This window comes from Heterodontus francisci, unplaced genomic scaffold (assembly GCF_036365525.1).
Source record: "Heterodontus francisci isolate sHetFra1 unplaced genomic scaffold, sHetFra1.hap1 HAP1_SCAFFOLD_971, whole genome shotgun sequence".
Lineage (NCBI taxonomy): Eukaryota > Metazoa > Chordata > Chondrichthyes > Heterodontiformes > Heterodontidae > Heterodontus > Heterodontus francisci.
Genome location: NW_027140948.1, coordinates 92,650 through 115,583, shown reverse-complemented (window position 1 = coordinate 115,583; position 22,934 = coordinate 92,650). Strand labels below are relative to the sequence as shown.

General features: G+C 50.3%; 1 protein-coding gene across 1 annotated transcript in view; it reads right to left on the bottom strand.

Annotated features, from left to right (window-relative positions):
* Positions 1–22,934, bottom strand: part of LOC137361469 (docking protein 4-like) — a gene marked incomplete at its 3' end in the record, with an annotated part of 169,139 nt that overhangs the window by 112,867 nt on the left and 33,338 nt on the right. The window contains exon 4 of the mRNA XM_068026336.1: positions 6,025–6,144. Coding sequence (XP_067882437.1) covers positions 6,025–6,144 — 120 coding nt within the window. The remainder of the gene's footprint in view (positions 1–6,024; positions 6,145–22,934) is intronic.

Sequence of the window (22,934 nt, the reverse complement as noted above, 5' to 3'; positions counted from 1 at the left end):
ATCGTCAGCAAAGAGGAGTTCCCTGATGAGGACTTTCCGTACTCTGGACTTCGCTCTTAGATGGGCAAGGTTGAACAACCTGCCCCCTGATCTTGTGTGGAGGAAAATTCCTTCTTCCGAGGACTTGAACGCATGTGAAAGCAGCAGGGAGAAGAAAGTCCCAAACAGTGTGGGTGCGAGAACACAGCCCTGTTTCACGCCACTCAGGATAGGAAAGGGCTCTGATGAGGAGCCACCATGTTGAATTGTGCCTTTCATCTTGTAATGGAATGAGGTGATGATACTTAGTAGCTTTGGTGGGCATCCAATCTTTTCTAGTAGACTGAAGAGACCACGTCTGCTGACGAGGTCAAAGGCTTTGGTGAGATCAATGAAAGCAATGTAGAGGGGCATCTGTTGTTCGTGGCATTTCTCCTGTATCTGACGAAGGGAGAACAGCATGTCAAAGGTCAATCTCTCTGCACGAAAGCCACACTGTGCCTCAGGGTAGACGCGCTCGGCCAGCTTCTGGAGCCTGTTTAAAGCGACTCGAGCAAAGACATTCCGCACTATGCTGAGCAGGGAGATTCCACGGTAGTTGTTGCAGTCACCGCGGTCACCTTTGTTTTTATAGAGGGTGATGATATTGGCATCGCGCATGTCCTGGGGTACTGCTCCCTCGTCCCAGCACAGGCAAAGCAGTTCATGTAGTGCTGAGAGTATAGCAGGATTGGCACTCTTGATTATTTCAGGGGTAATGCTGTCCTTCCCAGGGGCTTTTCCGCTGGCTAGAGAATCAATGGCATCACTGAGTTCCGATTTTGTTGGCTGTATGTCCAGCTAATCCATGACTGGTGGAGGCTGGACTGCATTGAGGGCAGTCTCAGTGACAGCATTCTCCCTGGAGTACAGTTCCAGGTAGTGCTCAACCCAGCGGTCCATTTGTTTGTGTTGGTCAGTGATTATGTCCCCTGATTTAGATTTGAGGGGAGCGATCTTCTTGATGGTTGGCCCAAAAGCTCTCTTAATGCCATCATACATTCCTCTGATGTTTCCGGTGTCTGAGGCCAGCTGAATATGACTGCATAGGTGTTGCCAGTAGTCGTTTGCGCAGCGCCTGGCTGTTCTTTGTGCAGTGCTTCTGGCTGCTTTAAGTGCTGCGGATGTTAACTCGCTGGGGGCTTTCTTGTAGTTCAACAGTGCAATGCGCTTAGCGGCTATGACAGGTTCCAGCTCTTCATTATGAGATTGATACCAGTCTGCATTTCTCCTCGCACTTTTGCCGTAGGTGGTCAAAGCTGATTCATAGATGGCGTCTCTGATGTGGGCCCACTTGGTCTCAGCATCCCCTGTGGGAGTGAACCTTCTCTGAACTGCTTTCAATGCAACTATATCCCTCTTTAAATAAGGAGACCAAAACTGTATGCAGTACTCTAGGTGTGTTCTCACCAATGCCCTGACATTGGGTGTCCATCAAGTGCCACGGTGCTCAGCTCATCCTGCATCATGGGCACAGATCAATGACAGCCGCCCTGGAGAGATGCAGTCTTCGGGAACACTGCCCCTTGGACATCTGCAGGTTGACCCTCTCTGGAGGGTAGCTTCTTCTGCACACAGGAGGCTGTTGGTGTTCCCCTTTGCGTCCTTCCCCAGCTTGCCATTCCCGAGGCTGGTCCTCTTGTGGGTTCCGAGCTGCAGTGGTACCCCTGCTGGTGCTTGCACCTCCCTCCCTCTCTGCTGTTTCACCTCCTCAGCGGAGGCCTCGGAGCCAGGGTGGATGAGGCCCATGACAGGTTGCCTCCCGCTGAGTGCAAGGCCATTACGGCAAATGGCCACCCCCCCCTTTACCTCACCTGTCACCTCTGATAAGGTTGCACTGCCCTGATGGCACCCTTGTATGGCTCCCCCATAGTACTGGTACCTTTGCCCTGCTCCTGTCCGTCTTTCCCAATACCCCTCTTCCACCACCACCCCATGTCAAATGACGCTGCCTCACCTGATGGCTTCCCAGTGAAGCCAGCACTGAGCTCCCACTCCTTGTCACCTCCTTTAACCCGGCGAGGCTGGTGGATCCCGTCCACCATTAGTTACATTGGACACAGTGAATAAAGTTACTGTTTACTGGGCTGGTAAACATTGTAATTGCCTTCCCACTGTGTGGATGTGTGAAGTCTTCCCTCCATGTTCACCACTGACAGTAACATCCAGAAGGGATGTCAGATTTCCAGTCTGACATTTTCCGTCCCTATTTTATGCACCTGCCACCTCTTTTCCCATTTCAAATGGTCCCTTAAAATTCAGCCTCATTACACTATAGGCTGAGGCCATTTGGCCCATTGAGTCCATGCTGGCTCTCTGTAGAGCAATTCAGTCAGTCTCATGCCCTTTCCCTCATGCACCATGTCCCTCCTACACCCTGTCTTTGTGTGCCCCTATGGTGTGATGCAGTGCCTCTGATGGTGGAAGGGCCAGAGGCAGCTGTACCTGCCCATGAAGCTCTATGACGAGAGCAGCAGTAGCTTCCGGCCATGCCAAGAATGGCCAACCTGCACCAGAGAATGTCCAGACTCAAGTCAACTGCCTCCAAATGTCTGAGTGGCATTGTCAGTGAAAACTACACCTCTCCAGGGAGGCCATCATTGACTTATGCACCCTGCTGCAGGATGAGTTGCAACCTACAGGATTTAGGGATCACTCTATGCCAGTGGCCCTGACGTTCACAGTGTCACTAAATTTTTACACTTCTGGCTCTTTCCAGGGTTCCACCGGGGACATGTATGGGGTCTCCCAGGCAGCAGCCCACCCCTGCATCAAGGAGCTGACCAATGTTCCTGGCCTTGTTCAAGAGGGCCAGCAACTATGTGCACTACCAGACCCACCCTGACAGTCAGGCCGAGAGGGCCATTGGCTTCGGGGCCATCTCTGGATTGCCTCAGGTGTAAGGTGTGATAGATTACACACATGTGGCCATCAAGTCTCCAATAGAGCAATCAGCCGCCTTCATCAACAGGAAGAGTTTCCATACAATCAATACTGAACTGCTCTGCAACCATCGAAAGTGTTTCCTGCAGGTGTGCATGCTCGCTTCTCGGGAAGCAGCCACAATGCCTACATACTTCGACAGTCCCACTTGTCACAGTTTTTCAGGCCCCTCCCCATCCCCAGGGATGGATTCTCAGGGACAAGGACTATTGAGGACATGGCTACTCACGTCTGTGAGGAACCCTCACACTGCAGCAAAGGAGAGGTACAACACCTGCCACAGCTGCACCCGAGTGACCATTGAACAGGCTGTTGGGCTGCTGAAGATGAGATTCCACTGCCTCAATTGATCCAGTGGAGCCCTGCAGATTCCCCAGCGAGGGTCTCGCGTATTGTGGTGGTCTGCTGTGCTCTGCACAATCTAGCACTGCAGAGAGGGGGAGGCCTTGCAGGAAAAGGATGCAGAGGAGGGTGATGAACAGCCGGCACTGGATCTTGAACCCCTTACACTGGATGCCAGGCACATTGAGAGACAGCCAAGGAGGCAAGAGATAATCTCAAACTTACCCACTTCCAGCCACCATGACGGCTATTCATAGTCCAGTCAATAAAGACTCACTTCAATGTATTCAGTCTGTCGCCTCCTTTCTATTTGCGTTCCGTGCCTAGTGCCCAGCTTAACCACACACTCTGGCCCATGTGAGATGTTTACTAAAGGAGGACTGGGCCTACACTGGCAGCCGCTAAGGGGGAAGGGTGAAGTCAGCATCTCACACTTAAGGCATGAAAGAATAATTGTCTACAATGAATGTTAAATTCAATAACAACAAAACTTTTTCACACAAAATAAATGGCAAGTTTCAAACACCTCTGAAACTTTAAGTGTGTCTCAGTGTTTTCTTATGCATTTGCGTGGGCTTCTATGAGGGGTGACCCCAGCGTCAGCAGCAGTGCTGCAGGCAGGCTGCTAATCAGACTGCCCCTTGGCCTGTGATAACTTCGGCAGGTGTCCTTTGGTTGCCTGAGGCCTGGTTGTCAACCCTCATGGAGAACCAGATCACACAGATGCATCATCACATGCAAACCTTCACCTTAGCCATGAACTCAAAGCAGCAGTGACAAGGCAAGAGAAGGACCAAGAGTCTGGAGACGTCTCCCATTCCTCATCCTTCTCTGATCGGCAGGGAGGTTCAAGTGAGCCTTGAAAGGGAGAAGGAGAGGCTGACCTCTACATCTGGTGGCTCCCCTCAGGGTGCTCTGAGTGTGGGCAGCAGCTCCTTAGCCCCTCCGCCGATGACCCCAGCTCCAACAGCCGTGATGCCTGAGGAGAGTCCTGCACCAGTGCAGGAAACTTTCAGGCAGCTGGGACCCTCCAGGCCTCTCCCTGCAACTCCAACATGCCCTGTGCTGTCCACAGCAGAGGCTCATCATCAGCCTGTGTTCAGCATGGGTCTGGCCACCGACAGTCCTCTGACTGTCAGAGGCCTCGGCTGTTTCAGCAGTAAACAGAAAATGACTCCAAAGCAGCAATGCAAGCACAGCTTTAAATATGGCACCAGGACCTGCTCCGGAATCATCTGATGCCACATTCGGCACTTCGAATTCCACCCCCATCATGTGATTGGCCGCACACCACTCCTTCATTATTACAACTGGCTGCCTGCCTCGTGGCTGCGGTGAGCTGGCCACAGACATGACGACTGGCGATGGAGATCTTCCACACTTCCAGATCCAGCACCAGAAGCCGCAAGGGGAACACTAAATCCAGAACAGAGAGACAGACAGAGAGACACACACAGACACACAGATACACAGATACACACAGACACAGACACACACACACAGACACACACACAGACACAGACACACACACACACAGACACACACACACACACAGAGACACAGACACACACACACAGACACACAGACACACACACACGCAGGTACACACACAGACAGATACACACACAGATACACACAGACACAGACACACACACAGACACAGGTGCACACACAGACACACAAACACACACACGCACACACAGGCACACACAGACACACACACACACAAACACACAGACACACACACACACGCACACACACACACGACACACAGAGACACAGACACACACACAGACACAAACACACACACACACAGACACACACACACACACAGACACACACACACAGACACACACACACAGACACAGACACACACACACAGACACACAGATACACACACAGGCACACACACACACACACACACAGACACACACACACAGACACACAAACACACACATGCACACACAGGCACACACAGACACACAAACACACAGACGCACACACACACACACGACACACAGAGACACAGACACACACACAGACACACACAGACACAAACACACACACACACACAGACACACACACACACACATAGACACAGTCATACACACACACACACACACAGATACAGACAGACAGACACACACACACACACACACATAGACAGAGACATAGACAAAAGCACAGACACACATACCGAGACACACACACACATAGAAACACACACAGAGACATACGTACATAAGCACACACACATCGACACACACACACAGACAAAAACACACACACACACACATAGACACAGCCATAGACAAAAACAGATGCACATACAGAGACACACACACAGACACACACACATAAGCAAAACACACAGAAAGACACACACACAAACATAGACACACACACACAAACAGACACACACTCACAGACACTCACGCAGGCACACAACGACACACAGAATCACACACAGAAACCGACAGCACACACACACAGATTCACACACAAACACACACACACAGAAACATGCAGAAACACACAGTCACACACACACACAGACATATATAAACACACTCACAGCAACACACACAGACTCACAGAAAAAAACACACTGACACACAGAAACACATACACACACGTGCACATACAGACACAAAGAAATATACACACATATAGTCACAAACAGATACACAGATGGAGTTACACAGCGTGAGTGATGCTCACCGTTCTGCTCACACACGACACCAGCAGCGAGCAGATCTGGTTCTCCCAGTGTGATGTCATTGAGTCTGGCACCAAGGCACTCGATGGAGAGAATCTTGTACCATTCCTCAGCTTCTAGCTCTGCAAGGAAGGAGAGATCTCAGATGAGAGAAACCTCCAAACCTCAAACCACAGAACACAGCTACGTCTTAAAGAGACAGACAAAACCCACCATGAAGGTGCTCAGCCTCAACATGGTAACATCATAGACACTGACTCTCACTGGGGAACAGTTCCATAGACACTGACTCGCACTGGGGTACAGCTCCACACACACTGACTCTCACTGGGGTACAGTTCCATAGACACTGACTCTCACTGGGGTACAGTTCCATAGACACTGACTCGCACTGGGGTACAGCTCCACACACACTGACTCTCACTGGGGTACAGCTTCACACACACTGACTCTCACTGGGGTACAGCTCCACACACACTGACTCTCAATGGGTACAGCTCCACACACACTGACTCTCGCTGGGGTACAGTTCCATAGACACTGACTCTCACTGCGGTACAGTTCCATAGACACTGACTCTCACTGGGGAACAGTTCCATAGACACTGACTCTCACTGGGGTACAGTTCCATAGACACTGACTCTCACTGGGGTACAGTTCCACAGACACTGACTCTCACTGGGGAACAGTTCCGTAGACACTGACTCTCACTGGGGGACAGTTCCATAGACACTGACTCTCACTGGGGTACAGTTCCATACACACTGACTCTCACTGGGGTACAGTTCCATACACACTGACTCTCACTGGGGAACAGTTCCATAGACACTGACTCTCACTGGGGAACAGTTCCATAGACACTGACTCTCACTGGGGTACAGTTCCATAGACACTGACTCTCACTGGGGTACAGTTCCACACACACTGACTCTCACTGGGGTACAGTTCCATAGACACTGACTCTCACTGGGGTACAGTTCCATAGACACTGACTCTCACTGGGGTACAGCTCCACACACACTGACTCTCACTGGGATACAGCTCCACACACACTGACTCTCACTGGGGTACAGTTCCATAGACACTGACTCTCACTGGGGTACAGTTCCATAGACACTGACTCTCACTGGGGAACAGTTCCATAGACACTGACTCTCACTGGGGAACAGTTCCATAGACACTGACTCTCACTGGGGTACAGTTCCATAGACACTGACTCTCACTGGGGTACAGCTCCACACACACTGTCTCTCACTGGGGTACAGTTCCATAGACACTGACTCTCACTGGGGTACAGTTCCATAGACACTGACTCTCACTGGGGTACAGCTCCACACACACTGACTCTCACTGGGGTACAGCTCCACACACACTGACTCTCACTGGGGTACAGCTCCACACACACTGACTCTCACTGGGATACAGCTCCACACACACTGACTCTCACTGGGGTACAGTTCCATAGACACTGACTCTCACTGGGGTACAGCTCCACACACACTGACTCTCATTGGGGTACAGTTCCATAGACACTGACACTCACTGGGGTACAGCTCCACACACACTGACTCTCACTGAGGTACAGCTCCACACACACTGACTCTCACTGGGATACAGCTCCACACACACTGACACTCACTGGGGTACAGTTCCATAGACACTGACTCTCACTGGGGTACAGTTCCATAGACACTGACTCTCACTGGGGTAGAGCTCCACACACACTGACTCTCACTGGGGTACAGTTCCATAGACACTGACTCTCACTGGGGTACAGCTCCACACACACTGACTCTCACTGGGATACAGCTCCACACACACTGACTCTCACTGGGATACAGCTCCACACACACTGACTCTCACTGGGGTACAGTTCCATAGACACTGACTCTCACTGGGATACAGCTCCTTAGACACTGACTCTCACTGGGGTACAGTTCCATAGACACTGACGCTCACTGGGGTACAGCTCCACACACACTGACTCTCACTGGGATACAGCTCCACACACACTGACTCTCACTGGGGTACAGTTCCATAGACACTGACTCTCACTGGGGTAGGGGTTCCACACACACTGACTCTCACTGGGGCACAGTTCCACACACACTGACTCTCACTGGGGTACAGTTCCATCGACACTGACTCTCACTGGGGTACAGCTCCAAACACACTGACTCTCACTGGGGTACAGTTCCATAGACACTGACTCTCACTGGGGTACAGTTCCATAGACACTGACTCTCACTGGGGTACAGTTCCACAGACACTGACTCTCACTGGGGAACAGTTCCGTAGACACTGACTCTCACTGGGGGACAGTTCCATAGACACTGACTCTCACTGGGGTACAGTTCCATACACACTGACTCTCACTGGGGTACAGTTCCATACACACTGACTCTCACTGGGGAACAGTTCCATAGACACTGACTCTCACTGGGGAACAGTTCCATAGACACTGACTCTCACTGGGGTACAGTTCCATAGACACTGACTCTCACTGGGGTACAGTTCCACACACACTGACTCTCACTGGGGTACAGTTCCATAGACACTGACTCTCACTGGGGTACAGTTCCATAGACACTGACTCTCACTGGGGTACAGCTCCACACACACTGACTCTCACTGGGATACAGCTCCACACACACTGACTCTCACTGGGGTACAGTTCCATAGACACTGACTCTCACTGGGGTACAGTTCCATGGACACTGACTCTCACTGGGGAACAGTTCCATAGACACTGACTCTCACTGGGGAACAGTTCCATAGACACTGACTCTCACTGGGGTACAGTTCCATAGACACTGACTCTCACTGGGGTACAGCTCCACACACACTGACTCTCACTGGGGTACAGTTCCATAGACACTGACTCTCACTGGGGTACAGTTCCATAGACACTGACTCTCACTGGGGTACAGCTCCACACACACTGACTCTCACTGGGGTACAGCTCCACACACACTGACTCTCACTGGGATACAGCTCCACACACACTGACTCTCACTGGGGTACAGTTCCATAGACACTGACTCTCACTGGGGTACAGCTCCACACACACTGACTCTCATTGGGGTACAGTTCCATAGACACTGACACTCACTGGGGTACAGCTCCACACACACTGTCTCTCACTGGGGTACAGTTCCATAGACACTGACTCTCACTGGGGTACAGTTCCATAGACACTGACTCTCACTGGGGTACAGCTCCACACACACTGACTCTCACTGGGGTACAGCTCCACACACACTGACTCTCACTGGGGTACAGCTCCACACACACTGACTCTCACTGGGATACAGCTCCACACACACTGACTCTCACTGGGGTACAGTTCCATAGACACTGACACTCACTGGGGTACAGCTCCACACACACTGACTCTCATTGGGGTACAGTTCCATAGACACTGACACTCACTGGGGTACAGCTCCACACACACTGACTCTCACTGGGATACAGCTCCACACACACTGACTCTCACTGGGGTACAGTTCCATAGACACTGACTCTCACTGGGGTAGGGGTTCCACACACACTGACTCTCACTGGGGCACAGTTCCATAGACACTGACTCTCACTGGGGTAGAGCTCCACACACACTGACTCTCACTGGGGTACAGTTCCATAGACACTGACTCTCACTGGGTTGCAGCTCCACACACACTGACTCTCACTGGGATACAGCTCCACACACACTGACTCTCACTGGGATACAGCTCCACACACACTGACTCTCACTGGGGTACAGTTCCATAGACACTGACTCTCACTGGGATACAGCTCCTTAGACACTGACTCTCACTGGGGTACAGTTCCATAGACACTGACGCTCACTGGGGTACAGCTCCACACACACTGACTCTCACTGGGATACAGCTCCACACACACTGACTCTCACTGCGGTACAGTTCCATAGACACTGACTCTCACTGGGGTAGGGGTTCCACACACACTGACTCTCACTGGGGCACAGTTCCACACACACTGACTCTCACTGGGGTACAGTTCCATCGACACTGACTCTCACTGGGGTACAGCTCCAAACACACTGACTCTCACTGGGGTACAGTTCCATAGACACTGACTCTCACTGGGGTACAGTTCCATAGACACTGACTCTTGCTGGGGTACAGCTCCACACACACTGACTCTCACTGGGGTAAAGCTCCACACACACTGACTCTCACTGGGGTACAGTTCCATAGACACTGACTCTCACTGGGGTAGGGGTTCCACACACACTGACTCTCACTGGGGTACAGTTCCATCGACACTGACTCTCACTGGGGTACAGCTCCAAACACACTGACTCTCACTGGGGTACAGTTCCATAGACACTGACTCTCACTGGGGTACAGTTCCATAGACACTGACTCTTGCTGGGGTACAGCTCCACACACACTGACTCTCACTGGGGTACAGTTCCACACACACTGACTCTCACTGGGGTACAGCTCCACACACACTGACTGTCACAGGGGTACAGCTCCACACACATTGACCCTCACAGGGGTACAGTTCCACACATCCTGACTCTCACTGGGGTACAGTTCCACTGACCCTGTCTCTGACTGGGATATAATTCCACACACACTGACTCTCACTGGGGTACAGTTCCACACACACTGACTCTCACTGGGATACATTTCCACACACACTGACTCTCACTGGGGTACAGTTACAGAGGCAGTGACTCTCATTGGGGTACTTTTCCACTGACACTCACTCTCACTGGGCTAGAGTTCCTCAAACACTGATTGTCACTTGGGTACAGTTCCATAGACAGTGAATCTCAATGGAGGACAGTTCCATAGACACTGACTCTCACTGTGGTACAGTTCCACACACACTGACTCTCATTTGGGTACAGCTCCACACATGATGACTCTCACTGTCGCACAGATCAACAGACACTGACTTTCACTGGGGTACAGTTCCATGACAGTGACCCTCACTGGGGTACAGTTCCATACACACTGACTCTCACCGGGGTACAGTTCCACAGGCACTGACACTCACTGGGGTACAGTTCCATATGCAGTGGCTCTCACTGCGGTACAGTTCCACACCCACTGACTCTCACAGGGGTACATTTCCACAGACATTGAATCTCACTGGGGTATAGTTCCACACACGCTGACACTCACATGAGTAGAGTTCCATAGACACTGACCCTACATGAAATACAGTTCCACACCCACTGACTCTCACTGGGGTACCGTTCCTCACACACTGACACTCACATGAGTAGAGTTCCATAGACACAGACCCTACATGAAATACAGTTCCACACCCACTGACTCTCACTGGGGTACCGTTCCTCACACACTGACACTCACATGAGTAGAGTTCCATAGACACTGACCCTACATGAAATACAGTTCCACAGACGCTGACTCTCACTGGGGTACAGTTGCATAGGCAGTGACTCAGTGTTGTGCAGCTCCACAGACACTGACTCTCACTGCGGTACAGTTCCGCAGACAGTGACTCTCACTGGGGTACAGTTCCGCTTCCACAGACTGTCACTGGGGTATGGTTCATTACACACTGATTCTCACTGGGGTATAGTTCCATTGGCAGTGACTCTAACTGGGGTACAGATCCACAGACACTGACTCTCACTGGAGTACAGTACCACAAACATTGACACTCGTGTTGTGTGGCACTATCACCGTGCTAAATGGGATAGATTTCGAACAGATCTAGCAATATAAAACTGGGCATCCATGAGGCGCTGTGGGCCATCAGCAGCAGCAGAATTGTACTCAACCACAATCTGTAACCTCATGACCCGGCATATCCCCCACTCTACCATTACCATCAAGCCAGGAGACCAACCCTGGTTCAATGAAGAGTGCAGGAGGGCATGCCAGGAGCAGCACCAGGCATGTCTCAAAATGAAGTGTCAACCTGGTGAAGCTACAACACAGGACTATCTGCGTGCCTAACTGTGTAAGCAGCATGCGATAGACAGAGCTAAGCAATCCCATAACCAACGGATCAGATCTAAGCTCTGCAGTCCTGCCACATCCAGCCGTGAATGGTGGTGGACAATTAAACAACTAACTGGAGGAGGTGGCTCCACAAATATCCCCATCCTCAATGATGGGGGAGCCCAGCACATCAGTGCAAAAGATAAGGCTGAAGCATTTGCAACAATCTTCAGCCGGAAGTGCCGAGTTGATGATCCAACTCTGCCTTCTCCTGAAATCCCCAGCATCACAGATGCCAGACTTCAGCCAATTCGATTCACTCTGCGTGATATCAAGAAACGACTGAAGGCATTGGATACTGCAAAGGTGATGGACCCTGACAATATTCCGGTAATAGTACTGAAGACCTGTGCTACAGAACTTGCCGTGCCCCTAGCCAAGCTGTTCCAGTACAGCTACAACACTGGCATCTACCCTGCAATGTGGAAAATTTCCCAGGTATGCCCTGTACACAAAAAGCAGGACAAATCCAACCCAGCCAATTACCGCCCCATCAGCCTACTCTCAATCATCAGTAAAGTGATGGAAGGTGTCATCAACAGTGTCATCAAGCGGCACTTGCTTAGCAATAACCTGCTCAGTGACGCTCAGTTTGGGTTCCGCCAGGGCCACCTCATCATGAACAAAAGGGCTGAACTGAAGAGGTGAGGTGAGAGTGACTGTCCTTGACATGAAGGCAGCATTTGACCGAGTATGGCATCAAGGAGCCCTAGCAAAACTGAGGTCAATGGGAATCAGGGAGAAAACACTCTGCTGGCTGGAGTCATACCTAGCGCAAAGGAACATGGTTGTGGTTGTTGGAGGTCAATCATCTGAGCTCCAGGACATCACTGCAGGAGTTCCTCAGGGTAGTGTCCTAGGCCCAACCATCTTCAGCTGCTTCATCAATGACCTTCCTTCAATCATAAGGTCAGAAGTGGGGATGTTCGCTGATGATTGCACAATGTTCAGCACCATTCATGCCTCCTCAGATACTGAAGCAGTCTGTGTAGAAATGCAGCAAGACCAGGACAATATCCAGGCTTGGGCTGATAAGTGGCAAGTAACATTCGCGCCACTCAAGTGTCAGGCAATGAGCATCTCCAACAAGAGAGAATCTACCCATCTCCCCTTGACATTCAACAGCATTACCATCGCTGAATCCCCCACTATCAACATCCTAGGGGCTGCCATTGACTAAAAACTGAACTGGAGTAGCCATATAAATTCCTTGGCTACAAGAGCAGGTCAGAGGCTAGGAATCCTGTGGCGAGTAACTCACCTCCTGACTCCCCAAAGCCTGTCCACCATCTGCAAGGCACAAGTCAGGAGTGTGAAAGAATACTGTCCACTTGCCTGGATGGGTGCAGCTCCAACAACACTCAAGAAGCTCGACACCATCCAGGACAAAGCAGCCCGCTTGATTGGCACCCCATCTACAAACATTCACTTCCTCCACCACTGACGCAAAGTGGCAGCAGTGTGTACCATCTACAAGATGCACTGCAGCCATGCACCAAGGCTCCTTAGACAGCACCTTCCAAACCCGCAACCTCTACCAACTAGAAGGACAAGGGCAGCAAATACATGGGAACACCACCACCTGCAAGTTCCCCTCCAAGTCACACACCATCCTGACTTGGAACTATATCGCCGTTCCTTCACTGTCACTGGGTCAAAATCCTGGAACTCCCTTCCTAACAGCAGTGTGGGTATACCTACCCCAAATGGACTGCAGCGGTTGAAGAAGGCAGCTCACCACCACCTCCTCAAGGGCAATTAGGGATGGGCAATAAATGCTGGCCTGGCCAGTGACCCCCACATCCCATGAATGAACTAAATAAAACTCACTGGGGTACAGTTCCACAGCAGTGAGTTTCAGTGGGGTACATTTCCAGACACACTGACTCTCACTGGGGCAGAGATCAACAGACACTGACTCTCACTGGGGTACAGTACCACACACACTGACTCTCACTGGGGTACAGTACCACACACACTGACTCTCACTGGGGTACAGTACCACACACATTGACTCACACTGGAGTATAGCTCCATAGGCAGTGACACTGACTGCGGTAGAGTTCCACACACACTGACTCTCACTGGAGTAAAGTTCCATAGGCAGTGACTCTCACTGGGGTACAGTTGCATAGACACTGACTCTCACTCGTGTAGAGTTCCACTGACCCTGTCTCTCACTGGGGTACAGTTCCATACACAATGACTCTCACTGAGGTACAGTTCCACAGGCAGTGACTCTCACTGGGGTACAGTACCATAGACACTGATTATCACTGGGGTACTGTTCCACAGGCAGTGACTCTCACTGGGGTACAGTTCCACAGGCAGTGACTCTCACTGGGGTACAGTACCATAGACACTGATTATCACTGAGGTACAGTTCCACAGGCAGTGACTCTCACTGGGGTACAGTACCATAGACACTGATTATCACTGGGGAACAGTTCCACAGGCAGTGACTCTTACTGGGATACAGATCCATAGATAGTACTCTCACTGGGCTATAGTAATCCAGACACTGACTCTCACTGGGGTACAGTTCCACACACACTGACTCTCACTGGGGTACAGTTCTACAGACACTGACTCTCACTGGGGTACAGTTCCACACACACTGACTCTCACTGGGGTACAGTTCCACACACACTGACTCTCATTTGGGTACAGTTCCACACACACTGACTCTCACTGGGGTACATTTCCATAGACACTGACTCTCAACAGAATACAGTTCCACAGACACTGACGCTCACTGCGGTACAGTTCCATAGACACAGTCTCTCATTCAGGTACAGCTCCACACACACTGACTGTCACTGTGGCAGGGATCAACAGACAATGACTCTCACTGGGGTAAAGTTCCATAGACAGTGACCCTCACTGTGGCCCAGTTCCACAGACGCGAAGACTCATTGGGGCAGACATCAAAAGACAGTGACTCTCACTCGGCACAGATCAAAAGACACGAACACTCACTGGGGTAAGGTTCCACAGACGCTGATCCTGACTGGGGTACAGTTAAACACATAATGACTCTCACTGGGGTACAGTTCTATAGCAGTGAGTATTGGTGGGGTCCATTTCCAGACACACTGACTCTTACTGGGGTAGAGTTTCACAGACACTGACTCTTAATTGGGTACAGTTCCACACACCCTGACTCTCACTGGGGTAGATTTCCACTTACGCTCACTGTCACTGGGGTATGGTTCATTACTCACTGACTCGGTGGGAGAGCATTTCGGTGATAGTGATCACAACTCCCTGACCTTTACTATAGTCATGGAGAGGGACAGGAGCAGACATGATGGGAAAATATTTAATTGGGGGAGGGGGAATTACAATGCTATTAGGCAGGAACTGGGGAGCTTAAATTGGGAACAGATGTTCTCAGGGAAATGCACGACAGAAATGTGGAGGTTGTTTAGGGAGCACTTGCTGTGACTGCTGGATAGGTTTGTCCCGATGAGGCAAGGAAGGGATGGTCGGGTGAAGGAACCTTGGATGACAAGAGATGTGGAACAGCTAGTCAAGAGGAAGAAGGAAGCTTACTTAAGGTTGAGGAAGCAAGGATCAGACAGAGCTCTAGACGGTTACAAGGTAGCCAGGAAGGAACTGAAGAATGGTCTTAGGAGAGCTAGAAGGGGACATGAAAAAGTCTTGGCGGGTAGGATTAAGGAAAATCCCAAGGCGTTCTACACTTATGTGAGGAACAAGAGAATGGCCGGAGTGAGGGTAGGGCCGATCAGGGATAGTGGAGGGAACTTGTGCCTGGAGTCGGAGGAGGTAGAGGAGGTCCTTAATGAATACTTTGCTTCAGTATTCACTAGTGAGAGGGACCTTGTCGTTTGTGAGGACAGCGTGAAACAGGCTGATATGCTCGAACAGGTTGATGTTAAGAAGGAGGATGTGCTGGAAATTTTGAAAGACATGAGGATAGATAAGTTCTCGGGGCCGGACGGGATATAGCCAAGGATATTACGGGAAGCGAGGGAAGAGATTGCCGCACCTTTGGCGATGATCTTTGCGTCCTCACTGTCCACTGGAGTCATACCGGATGATTGGAGGGTGGCAAATGTTATTCCCTTGTTCAAGAAAGGGAATAGGGATAACACTGGGAATTATAGACCAGTCAGTCTTACGTCGGTAGTGGGCAAATTATTGGAGAGGATTCTGAGAGACAGGATTTATGATTATTTGGAAAAGCATAGTTTGATTAGAGACAGTCAGCATGGCTTTGTGAAGGGCAGGTCATGCCTCACAAGCCTTATTGAATTCTTTGAAGATGTGACAAAACACATTGATGAAGGAAGAGCAGTGGATGTGGTGTATATGGATTTTAGCAAGGCGTTTGATAAGGTTCCCCATGGTAGGCTCATTCAGAAAGTAAGGAGGCATGGGATCCAGGGAAAGTTGGCTGTCTGGAGACAGAATTGGCTGGCCCATAGAAGACAGAGGGTGGTAGTAGATGGAAAGTATTCAGTTGGAGCTCGGTGACCAGTGGTGTTCCGCAGGGATCTGTTCTGGGACCTCTGCTCTTTGTGATTTTATAAATGACTTGGATGAGGAAGTGGAAGGCTGGGTTAGTAAGTTTGCCGATGACACAAAGGTTGCTGGAGTTGTGGATAGTGTGGAGGGCTGTTGTAGGTTGCAACGGGACATTGACAGGATGCAGAGCTGGGCTGAGAAGTGGCAGATGGAGTTCAACCTGGAAAAGTGTGAAGTGATTCATTTTGGAAGGTCGAATATGAATGCAGAATACAGGCTTAAAGACGGGATTCTTGGTAGTGTGGAGGAACAGAGGGATCTTGGGGTCCATGTCCATAGATCGCTCAAAGTTGCCACCCAAGTGGATAGGGTTGTTAAGAAGGCGTATGGTGTGTTGGCTTTCATTAACAGGGGGATTGAGTTTAAGAGCCGCAAGGTTATGCTGCAGCTCTATAAGGACCTGGTTCGACCACACTTGGAATATTGTGTTCAGTTCTGGTTGCCTCATTATAAGAAGGATGTGGAAGCTTTGGAGAGGGTGCAGAGGAGATTTACCAGGATGCTGCCTGGACTGGAGGGCATGTCTTATGAAGAAAGGTTGAGGGAGCTAGGGCTTTTCTCATTGGAGAGAAGAAGGATGAGAGGTGACTTGATAGAGGTGTACAATATCATGAGAGGCATAGATAGAGTGGATAGCCAGAGACTTTTTCCCAGGGTGGAAAGGGCTATCACCAGGGGGCATAATTTTAAGGTGATTGGAGGAAGGTTTCGGGGAGATGTCAGAGGTAGGTTCTTTACACAGAGAGTGGTGGGTGCGTGGAATGCACTGCCAGCGGTGGTAGTAGAAACAGATACATTAGGGACATTTTAGCGACTCTTGGATAGGGACATGGATGATAGTAGAATGAAGGGCATGTAGGTAGTTTGATCTTAGAGTAGGTTAAAGGTTCGGCACAACATTGTGGGCCGAAGGGCCTGTACTGTGCTGTACTGTTCTATGTTCTATGTTTTATGACTCTCACTGGAGAACAGTTCCATCAGCAGTGTGTATCAGTGGGGTACATTTCCAGAGACACTGACTCTTGCTGGGGTAGAGTTCCACTAACCTATTCTCTCACTGGGTACAGTGACATAGACAATGACTCTCACCAGGGTACAGTTCCACACAAACTGAGTCTACTGGGATATAGTCCCTCAGGTAGTGACTCTCACTGGGGCACAGTTCCATAGACACTGACTCTCACTGGGGTACTTTTCCACAGACACTCACTCTCACTGGGCTAGAGTTCCAAAGACACTGACTGAAACTGGGGTACAGTTACATAGACAGTGACTTTCAATGGAGGACAGTTCCACAGACACTGACACTCACTGCGGTACAGTTCCATAGACACTGACTCTCATTCGGGTACAGCTCCACACGCACTGACTCACACTGGTGTACAGTTCCACACACACTGACTCTCATTGGGGTAGAGTTCCACTTACACTCACTGTCACTGGGGTAAGGTTCCATACACACTGACTCTCACTGGGGTACAGTTCCATCGGCAGTGACTCTCACTGGGGTACAGTTCCAAAGACACTGACACTCAATTGGATACAGATCCACACACACTGACTGTCACTGTGGCGCAGTTCCATAGGCACTGACTCTCACTAAGGTACAGTTCCACACACACTGACTCTCACTGTGGCACAGATCAACAGACACTGACTCTCACTGGCATACAGTTCCATAGATAGTGACCCTGACTGGGGTATAGTTCCACAGACACTAACTCCCACTGGGGTACAGTTCCACAGACACTAATTCACACTGGGGTACAGTTCCACTTATACTGACTCTCACAGCGGTACAGTTCCATAGGCAGTGACAGTCACTGAGGTACAGTTTCACAGACACTGACTCTCACTGGGGTACAGTCCCACACACACTGACACGCATATGAGTACAGTTCCATAGACACTGACCCTACGCGGAATACAGTTCCACAGACACTAATTCTCACTGGGGTACAGTTCCACAGACAGCGACTATCACTGGGGTACAGTTGCATTGACACTGACTTTCACTGGGGTAGAGTTCCACTGACCCTCTCTCTCACTGGGGTACAGTTCAACACTCAATGACGCTCACTGAGGTACAGTTCCATAGACACTGACTCTTACTGGGATACAGTTCCACAGGCAGTGACTCTCACTGGGGTACAGTTATATAGACACTGATTCTCACCTGGGGACAGTTCCACAGACACTGACTCTCACTGGGGTATAGTTCTACAGACACTGACTTTCACTGCGGTACAGTTCCACAGACACTGAATCTCACTGGAACACAGTTCCGCAGGCAGTGGCTCTCACGGGTACAATTCCACACACACTGACTCTCACTGGGGTACAGTTCCATTGACCCTCTCTCTCACTGGGGTGCAGTGACATAGACAATGATTCTCACTGGGGTACATTTCCACACACACTGACACTTCTTGGGATATAGTTCCACAGGCAGTGACTCTCACTGCGGTACAGTTCAATAGACAGTACTCTCAGTGGGGTACAGTTCTACAGACACGGACTGCCATTGGGGTACAGTTCACCAGACACTGACTCTCATGGGGTACAGTTCCAAAGCAGTGAGTATCAGTGGGGCACATTTCCAGAGACACTGACTCTCACTGGAATATAGTTCCACAGCCATGAATCTCACTGGAGTACAGTTACACAGGCAGTGACTCTCACTGGGGTACAGTTCCACAGACAATGACTCTCACTGGAATATAGTTCCACAGACATGAATCTCACTGGACTACAGTTACACAGGCACTGACTCTCATGAGGTACAGTTCCATGGACACTGACTCTCACTGGGGCATAGATCCATAGACAGTGACTCTCACGGGGTGCAGTTCCACGGACACTGACTCTCACTGGGATACAGATCCATAGACAGTACTCTCACTGGGGTACAGTTCCACAGACACTGAATCTCACTGGGGTACAGTTCCACGGACACTGACTCTCACTGGGGTACAGATCCATAGACAGTACTCTCACTGGGGTACAGTTCCACAGACACTGAATCTCACTGGGGTACAGTTCCACAGACACTGAATCTCACTGGGGTACAGTTCCAAAGCAATGAGTATCAGTGGGGCACATTTCCAGAGACACTGACTCTCACTGGAGTACAGTTCCACACATCCGAGTCACACTGGAGTATTGTTCCATAGGCAGTGACTTTCACTGGGGTAGAGTTCCACTGACTCTCTCTCTCTCACTGAGGTACAGTTCCACACACACTGACTCTCACGGGGTACAGTTCCACAGACACTGACTCTCACTGGGGTACAGTTCAATAGACATTAATTCTTACTGGGGTACAGTTCCACAGACACTGACTCTCACTGGGGTACAGTTCCACACACACTGACTCTCACTGGGGTACAGTTCTACACACACTGACTCTCACTGGGGTACAATTCCACAGCCAATGACTCTCACTGGGGTACAGTTCCAAAGCAGTGAGTATCACTGGGGTACAGTTCCACACACACTGACTCTCACTGGGGTACAGTTCCAAAGCAGTGAGTATCACTGGGGTACAGTTCCACACACACTGACTCTCACTGGGGTACAGTTCCAAAGCAGTGATTATCACTGGGGTACAGTTCCACACACACTGACTCTCACTGGGGTACAGTTCCAAAGCAGTGAGTTCCAGTGGGGAACATTTCCAGAGACACTGACTCTCACTTGAGTAACGTTCCATAGACACTGGGTCTCAATGGATTAGATTTCCACAGACATGAATCTCACTGGAGTACAGTTACACAGGCAGTGACTCTCACTAGGGAAAAGTTCCACACACACTGACTCTCATTGGGGTACTGTTCCACACACACTGACTCTCATTGGGGTACTGTTCCACACACACTGACTCTCACGGGGTACAATTCCACACACACTGACTCTTATTGGGGTACTGTTCCACACACACTGACTCTCATTGGGGTACTGTTCCACACACACTGACTCTCACGGGGTACAATTCCACACACACTGACTCTCACGGGGTACAGTTCCACGGACACTGACTCGCACTGGAGTACAGTTCCACAGACACTGAATATCACTGGGGTACTGTTCCACACACACTGACTCTCATTGGGGTACAGTTCCACAGACACTGACTCTCACTGGGGTACAGTTCCACAGACAATGACTCTCTCTGGGATACAGTTCCAAAGCATTGAGTATCAGTGGGGCAGATTTCCAGAGACACTGACTCTCACTGGAGTTACAGTTCCATAGACACTGGCTCTCAATGAAATATAGTTCCACAGACATGAATCTCACTGGAGTACAGTTACACAGGCAGTGACTCTCACAGGGGTACAGTTCCACAGACACTGACTCTCATTGGGGTGCAGCTCCATAGACAGTGACTCTCACTGGGGTACAGTTCCCCACACACTGACTCTCACTGGGGTACAGTTCCACAGACACTGACTCTCACAGGGTACAGTTCCACACATACTGACTATCACGGGGTACAGTTCCACAGACACTGACTCTCACTGGGATACAGTTCCACACACACTGACTCTCACAGGGTACAGTTCCACAGACACTGACTCTCACTGGGGTACAATTCCACAGACAATGACTCTCACTGGGGTACAGTTCCAAAGCAGTGAGTATCACTGGGGTACAGTTCCACACACACTGACTCTCACTGGGGTACAGTTCCAAAGCAGTGAGTTCCAGTGGGGAACATTTCCAGAGACACTGACTCTCACTGGGGTACAGTTCCAAAGCAGTGAGTTCCAGTGGGGAACATTTCCAGAGACACTGACTCTCACTTGAGTAACGTTCCATCGACACTGGGTCTCAATGGATTAGAGTTGCACAGACATGAATCTCACAGGGGTACAGTTCCACAGACACTGACTCTCATTGGGGTGCAGCTCCATAGACAGTGACTCTCACTGAGGTACAGTTCCATAGACACTGACTCTTACTGGGATACAGTTCCACAGGCCGTGACTCTCACTGGGGTACAGTTATATAGACACTGATTCTCACCTGGGGACAGTTCCACAGACACTGACTCTCACTGGGGTATAGTTCTACAGACACTGACTTTCACTGCAGTACAGTTCCACAGACACTGAATCTCACTGGAACACAGTTCCGCAGGCAGTGGCTCTCACGGGTACAATTCCACACACACTGACTCTCACTGGGGTACAGTTATATAGACACTGATTCTCACCTGGGGACAGTTCCACAGACACTGACTCTCACTGGGGTATAGTTCTACAGACACTGACTTTCACTGCGGTACAGTTCCACAGACACTGAATCTCACTGGAACACAGTTCCGCAGGCAGTGGCTCTCACGGGTACAATTCCACACACACTGACTCTCACTGGGGTACAGTTCCATTGACCCTCTCTCTCACTGGGGTGCAGTGACATAGACAATGATTCTCACTGGGGTACATTTCCACACACACTGACACTTCTTGGGATATAGTTCCACAGGCAGTGACTCTCACTGCGGTACAGTTCAATAGACAGTACTCTCAGTGGGGTACAGTTCTACAGACACGGACTGCCATTGGGGTACAGTTCACCAGACACTGACTCTCATGGGGTACAGTTCCAAAGCAGTGAGTATCAGTGGGGCACATTTCCAGAGACACTGACTCTCACTGGAATATAGTTCCACAGCCATGAATCTCACTGGAGTACAGTTACTCAGGCAGTGACTCTCACTGGGGTACAGTTCCACAGACAATGACTCTCACTGGAATATAGTTCCACAGACATGAATCTCACTGGACTACAGTTACACAGGCACTGACTCTCATGAGGTACAGTTCCATGGACACTGACTCTCACTGGGGCATAGATCCATAGACAGTGACTCTCACGGGGTACAGTTCCACGGACACTGACTCTCACTGGGATACAGATCCATAGACAGTACTCTCACTGGGGTACAGTTCCACAGACACTGAATCTCACTGGGGTACAGTTCCACGGACACTGACTCTCACTGGGGTACAGATCCATAGACAGTACTCTCACTGGGGTACAGTTCCACAGACACTGAATCTCACTGGGGTACAGTTCCACAGACACTGAATCTCACTGGGGTACAGTTCCAAAGCAATGAGTATCAGTGGGGCACATTTCCAGAGACACTGACTCTCACTGGAGTACAGTTCCACACATCCGAGTCACACTGGAGTATTGTTCCATAGGCAGTGACTTTCACTGGGGTAGAGTTCCACTGACTCTCTCTCTCTCACTGAGGTACAGTTCCACACACACTGACTCTCACGGGGTACAGTTCCACAGACACTGACTCTCACTGGGGTACAGTTCAATAGACACTA